This window comes from Palaemon carinicauda, chromosome 2 (assembly GCF_036898095.1).
Source record: "Palaemon carinicauda isolate YSFRI2023 chromosome 2, ASM3689809v2, whole genome shotgun sequence".
Lineage (NCBI taxonomy): Eukaryota > Metazoa > Arthropoda > Malacostraca > Decapoda > Palaemonidae > Palaemon > Palaemon carinicauda.
This window is the reverse complement of record NC_090726.1, coordinates 50,191,176-50,198,183: the sequence shown is the minus strand read 5'-3', so window position 1 is coordinate 50,198,183 and position 7,008 is coordinate 50,191,176. Positions and strand designations below refer to the sequence as shown.

Here is a 7,008-nt window from a genome sequence, read left to right as displayed (position 1 = left end):
CATCAGCCATAACTATAGTCCACTGTAAAACAATGGCCTCAGACATGTCCTTCCACTGGCGTTTGTTTATGGTCTTTCTATGCCACTCTATACCAGCAAATTTTCTTAGCTTGTCATTCCATCGCCTTCTCTTCCTTCCCCTGCTTCTTTTGTAAAGTCTAGGGACCCATTCTGTTATTCTTAATGTCCATCTATTACCTGTCATTCTCATTATATGACCTTCCCATGTCCATTTCTATTTCTTGCATGTTAGAATATCCTCTACTTCATTTTGCTCTCGTGTCTATGATGCTCTTTTTCTGTCTCTTAGTGTTATCCCCATAATTATTCTTTCCATAGCTCTCTGAGTTGTAAGTAGCTTATGCTCTCTCTCTCTCTCTCTCTCTCTCTCTCTCTCTCTCTCTCTCTCTCTCTCTCTCTCTCTCTCTCTCTCTCTCTCGCTTGCCACAAAGGGTAGCCATGATTATTATTATTATTATTATTATTATTATTATTATTATTATTATTATTATTATTATTAATAGTTAAGCTATAATCCCAGTTGGAACACTAAGGTGCTATAAGCCCAATGTTCCCAACAGGGAAAATACCCCAGTGAGGAGAGGGAATAAGGAAATAAGGAAACAAATACATTACAAGAGAAGAAAATACCAATTAAAATAAAACATTTCAAGAACAGTAACACTATTGAAATAGATCTCTCCGATATAAACTATAAAAAGAGACTTACATCAACTTATTCAACATAAAAACATTCGCTGCAAGTTTGAACTTTTGAAGTTCCACCGATTCAACTGCCTGATTAGGAAGATCATTCCACAACTTGGTCACAGCTAGAATAAAACTTCTAGAATGCTATGTAGTATTGAGCTTTATGATGTTCTAGATTAATTATGGTTGTTGACAGATTAATGGTGGGAGAAGTTTGTTTCTTCTTCTTTTTTTATAATAAAAAAAGATTTAGGTACCAAATAACTTCATTCGTGTCTATAGCATCCTGCTTTTCCAACTAGGGTTGTAGCTTAGCAAGTATTAATAATAATAATAATAATAATAATAATAATAATAATAAAAATAATAATAATAATAATAATAATAATAATAAGAACCAAAAACTGAGTTAAAGGAACTTATTTTTTATTGTTGTCTGGCAACCAAATATTCATGAAAAGAATATTAAGATAACTATTACAAACTTCTTAAATATATTATTATTATTTACCTTTTCAAGAATATTTTTAGATATCTTCAGAAATAATTGGACTATATTAAAAAAGTTAGACAAAGATTATTGTCTTAAATGTCCTCATACACCTGAAAACATTGAGATTACCAAATAATTCTTCTTCACTCAAGGGGCTAACTATTGCACTGTAATTGTTCAGTGGGTACTTTCCTCTTGGTAAGGGTAAAAGAGACTCTTTAGCTATGGTAAGCAGCTCTTCTAGGGGAAGGATACGCCAAAACCATACCATTATTCTCTAGTCTTGGGTAATACCATAGCCTCTGTACCATGGTCTTACAGTGACTTGGATTAGAGTTATCTTGCTTGAGGATATAATATGGCACAAAATTTCTATCTTATTTCTCTTCCTCTGTTTTTTTTTTTTTTTTTTTCATTTTTTATAGTTTATGTATAAAAGACCTATTTTAATGTTACTGTTCTTAAAACATTTCATTTTAATTGTTCATTACTTCTCTTGTAGTTTATTTATTTACGTGTTTCCTTTCCTTACTTGAATTATGGGATATTTTTTCCTGTTGGAGCCCTTGGGCTTATAGCATCCTGCTTTTCAAATTAGGGTTGTAGTTTAGCTAATAATAATAATAATAATAATAATAATAATAATAATAATAATAATAATAATAATAATAATAATAACCTGATATTTTTAAAGACAGGGCCATGACCTAGGCCTACTCAAACCAAAGGAGAAATGAAAGAAATAGGCCAAGAGACTGTTTTATTTCCTTACATTTTATAATATTTCTGCTCTGCGAATTTCAATACAAAATAATATATATATTTTTTTAATCTTCTATAAAAAAAGATGAAATTTATTATTGGTAATGATATGTTGAGTTACTCTCGGTCTGTTCGCCGAAGAAAAAAAAAAATGGAGAAGACTCCATTGCTTCGTCGAGGGAGCTGTCTGAAATGTAGGCCTATATAGGCTCGGGGAGCTTCTGTAATCGATTTATGCTCGGGGATTTAACTAATCAAGCATTGGGCGAGTCTCGGCCTATAAGGTGAAATGTAAAGAAAGCGAGGAACATGGATGATAGGAGAATAATGTAGAGAAACAAGGGAATAATAATAATAATAATAATAATAATAATAATAATAATAATAATAATAATAATAATAATAATGATAAAATTTTCCTCTGTAAAATTAATATTTTAACTTATTGAATAGATAGAAATTCAAACAAACTAAATTTGTACATTTCTGTCTAAATAGAATTCAAGTGAACTTTTCTTTAAATCTTATAAGACAAAAATTAAGATTTTCCTAAAATAGGCCTATATATCACCCCTCATTTCTACCTAATGGTAGGCCTTTTTATATGTATATTGTATTTCTTATCTTTTTTTTATTTTTTGTAGTTTATTTTTTTAATTTATTCTCCTAAATATTTCAGAAGGCTAATCACCATTTTCACTGGCGTAAGAAAGACCAGAAATAGGCCTAGATAAAAAAATCTACTCATATATGTGTTTTGTTCTTCATTCAGATATTGTTCAGGGTTTATTTAGAAGCACTCCCCCTAAAAAATGAATTAATCAAATGAGAAATTAAAACAACAATAACAAAATTTCACTACTCGAGATAGTCATAGACATTTCCTTTGATACCGGTGAAGTATGAACTGATCAATTCCACTTGTTTATGGGAATGAAAAAAAAGGGAATAAAGGTCTCTTAAGATTAAGGGGGAAAAAGGGAAGTAGATTCAAAGCTGCTATATAGGATTTGGAGCTGAAATGCAGGAAAAGGTATGGCAATAAAAGCTTGCAATTGCACAGCGAGGATGGTATGTACTACACGTATTTGGTTTCTTCTTCCTTGGTGTGCTCCGCGCAGAAGAATGTCTATCCTCTCTGCAGTTAGCGTTGAGGCAGGACTTTATGAACGGCACTTTGGCCAATGGGTTTCATGTACAAAAAGGAGTCTGTTGCATACGTTTGTGAATATTTCTAAATTGCTGCAAGTGAAGGTGCTTGCTTAACGATTTTATGAAGAAAACTCATGAAACTTACAGTGTAGGGGTCTTAGGCTAGAGTTGAAATGGAGATTGTCTAATTCTGCATATCTAAGGGGTCACTAACCAATGTATTTGTCTTCTGAAGGTTGTTGATCAGCTGAATGTCTGTCTCTAGACTTCAAGATTGAGAAGGCACTGAAACCTATCTTATCTTCATGCATACATACCATAATTGACAGTTTAACTTCTTTCATAAAGAGGGTCCTAGCCGCAGACACTTATCTACAGTATTTCTACGATTCTGCTCTGTTATACTACACTGAGAAACTTGCCGTATAATACGCAGCGGCCAGTAGCTAGAAGGGGTTAACTTCACCCTGACTATCCTAGCCACAGACACATATCTACACTGTTTCTACAATTCTGCTCTGTTACACTACATTGAGAAACTCGCCCAGTAATACGCAGCGGCCAGTAGCTAGAAGGGGTTAACTTTACCCTGACTATATAAACTTTGTGGAGTAGGATAGCAAATTGGCAACCTAGAACGCTTGCCTTCTTTGCCTGCTTGGTGACCTGGTGCAGGTCACATTTCAAAGGCAACATGTGAGTTTTTTTCTTTTCTGTCCGCAAGCGAGCACACCATACGATGTCATACAATAATCACTCGGCACATTACTAAAAGGCAACAGGCATTCTAATACGATAAATGCAAGCAAGGGAGAAAGGGAACAGCAGCATGTATAAAGTCACACACAAAAGTTGGCCACAAACAACTTCACTGCACAAGCATCTACTGTAAAGGTCCCCCATGGAGAGCAGAGAAAGGGGCATTTCTACGCCATCTATTGAGTTTTGGAATAACTATGGATCAGGTCGTTATGTTGTCGCAGTGTCCTAGAGTCTGGACACATCAACATAATGATCAGATCCCAAGAAATTCTTCACTCTGTTAATACTAAGTGGGACAAGAAACAAAGGTGTTACGTTAAAAGAAAACTAGAGTAGGCTTACAATTGATGCTATCAGTTTCACGGGTAATATTTTGGCACTAGGTAATGAAACAGTGACAGGATAGAGGGTTTGGCACTAGGTGATGACACAATAATAGGATAGGGTGTTCTGTAATCAACTTTTGAGCATGACTTTAAGACTTACTAACCCACTCCAAAGTTCAACGATGAATTAGTAAGTTCTCGTCTGCTGTTGTTTGGAAGCTTGTTAAAATACAGTAGAAACAAACATAACTCTTAAATTCTACAAAAGGAACTGCATATGCCGGACACTTGAGAGCTATTTACAATGGTGGCACACAGAAATCAATGTGGATGAAATCCTTTATAATCTAACAACGGACACAACACAAAAACTGTCTTTGTACATTTAGTCATGTAATGTAACGACTTGCTTACAATTTCATAAATATCATGCTAATAATAAAAGTGATTAAAAAAAAAAAACTTTGAGTATTTCTTCAGATATAAGGTATCCTGAAAACAAATATGAAATTTTGGTGCCTCCCAAAATGTAGCCACCTACTAAAGTAGATACTTAAAAATAAACACAAAGTATCACAAACTTTGCACAGCAACAGCATTCTATTTACAAGTACATAAACATTTTGCCATAACTCCCTAAGTAAATCACTAACTTTTCATGTAGCCATTATAGAGAAAAAATATTGGAAAAGAAGTTAGTATACCAGAACACATTGGTTCATTTGGTATTTTGGCACGTATGGAAATTCATAGGAATAATGTGAGCTGGGCATGTTGTACTCCATTTTTAACTATCTTCAAGGAGACCTTGGTGCAGAGGATCATATGTGCTTGATCAGAAATCCTTTGAGGGCTTTTGTGATATCATGACTAACTCTAAACACAGACATTAGGCTACAACCTTAGGGACAAGAGTACTGACGCACGTGTCTTCATAAAAACCGCTGTCAGTAATGGGTCTTTTGTGATACGTACTGTCAGTATTGTTGATACTCTTGATAAGCCTCGGGATTTCCCGATTCTCCTTGGCTGGAATAAGACCCTCCTTCAAATAGAGCTTCCAAGACACTGTAATCTAGAGGATCCTGTGAATTCAAGTTTTCCTGTGATTCTAAAGGATAGTGGGAGAAATATCCAGGGGGCATTTGAGGGTCAGTCATGGATGGGGGTCCTGTGTGGCTTTCAACAGCCACATTAGGATACACTAGTGGTTCCTCATCACTCGCCACAGGAACCTGTGGAGGTAACGGGTCATAATCGTGAGCAGGGCCAGAGGACGCTGCCGCTGAATCATAATCGTGTTGCTGCGAATGATGACCCTCGTATTTATAAGAAGGTTGAGGGGAAGGATCATACTTTTCCAAAGGTGGTGGCGGATGGAGCGAGTGCGATATTTTGAGGACTGGAGGCGAATCGTATTTATGCAAAGGCACGGGCTGGTCATAAGCTTGAGAATTGCCAACGTCGTAACTGGAATCTTCACAGCACAGCATCTGACGGTTAGTGCCCGATATGGAGACAGACGAAGACTGGTTTCCCATGGGAGTAGGTGGAGCTACTGAATTACCAGGAGATTGGCTCACGATAGGAGTTGGAGGAGCAACAGATGGCATAGCTGAAGGAGGCTGGTTCATTGATTGGGAAGGTGGAGCTACGATGGGAGTATAGGCCTGAGATATTTGAGCTTCGTAGGCCTGGGCTTCCTCTTGGAGGCGTGCCCTTTTCATAGCTCGAAGCTCCTGGTTTAACTTAAAAAAGAAGGCAGCGTGGTGTAGGAAGAATCCTTGTTTTCCTTTGTGGGTAGTTGATGACGGACGCTGTTCATGTTGGCGTCCCTTTTCTCGTGGAGAAAATCCTCCGTCTTGACTTCCTGTAGATATTCGTAAGTCTTCAGATGTCCATTCCCGAAATCCCGCATCCCGGTCGGCGACTGGAACTCCCCAGTCCTCATTTGACCAATCGGATTTGGAAAAAGGGAATCGTTGATCATGGGCTGAGAAAGCATCGGATAGCTATATCCGGGGTTGTGGTTGGTTGAGAATGTGTACGAGGTTGGCCCCAGGAGGTTGAGATGGGCCGGATCGTAAGAGGAGTAACTCCAAGCGTCGCCGGTGTTGAAGGAGGTGAGTGTGTTGAGGGAGTTGAGGGAATTGAATGTTCCACCAAGGGCACCACCCATTCCTCCTGGAACAAAGGAAGCAAGTTACGAAGGTTTGCTTATAGGCCTAACAGATTATGCAGAGATATAGGGCTACATTTACCAAGCCACTCACAGGGTACTTCTACATCTGGAATTTCTTACATTTAAAGGCCTGATTTTAGATTGCCAGTAATGTACAGGTTATGGTGTTTTATTATAGGCCTAACAGTTTATATATATATATATATATATATATATATATATATATATATATATATATATATATATATATATATATATATATATATATATATATATATATACACACACTATACTGAATTGGAAAGAAACTTAACACATTTTTATGGATAAAACTAGATACTGAGAGTTAGAAAATGAGACAGTAACTCTAAATGAAACCCTGATTTAACGAAATAGTTCAAAAGTTTAAATTTAATATAAAACAAAGTGTGAAACTCCATAATTACCAGGAGGTATATAATTCTTTCTGGGTGGTTCTCTTTTCCTCCATTTTGCACGGCGATTTTGGAACCAGACTTGTACTCGTGACTCAGACAGGTTCAATTTGACAGCCAGCTCCTCCCTGGCGAACACGTCCGGATAAGGGGCCCTCTCAAAGGCCCTCTCCAATTCCTCCAGCT

The 7,008-nt window shown here is 36.7% G+C and overlaps 1 protein-coding gene across 3 annotated transcripts in view; it reads right to left on the bottom strand.

The window, feature by feature from the left end:
* Positions 1-4,681: 4,681 nt before the first annotated feature.
* Positions 4,682-7,008, bottom strand: part of LOC137624905 (pituitary homeobox homolog Ptx1-like) — a 25,141-nt gene continuing 22,814 nt past the window's right edge. For 2 of the 3 annotated variants that reach the window (XM_068355845.1, XM_068355853.1), the window contains 2 exons: positions 6,835-7,008; positions 4,682-6,390 (listed from right to left, as the gene is read on the bottom strand). The exon at positions 6,835-7,008 is cut by the window's right edge and continues 20 nt beyond it. In XM_068355845.1, coding sequence (XP_068211946.1) covers positions 5,951-6,390; positions 6,835-7,008 — 614 coding nt within the window. In that variant the 3' untranslated portion in view covers positions 4,682-5,950. The remainder of the gene's footprint in view (positions 6,391-6,834) is intronic. The other variant, XM_068355848.1, reaches the window with a different exon arrangement.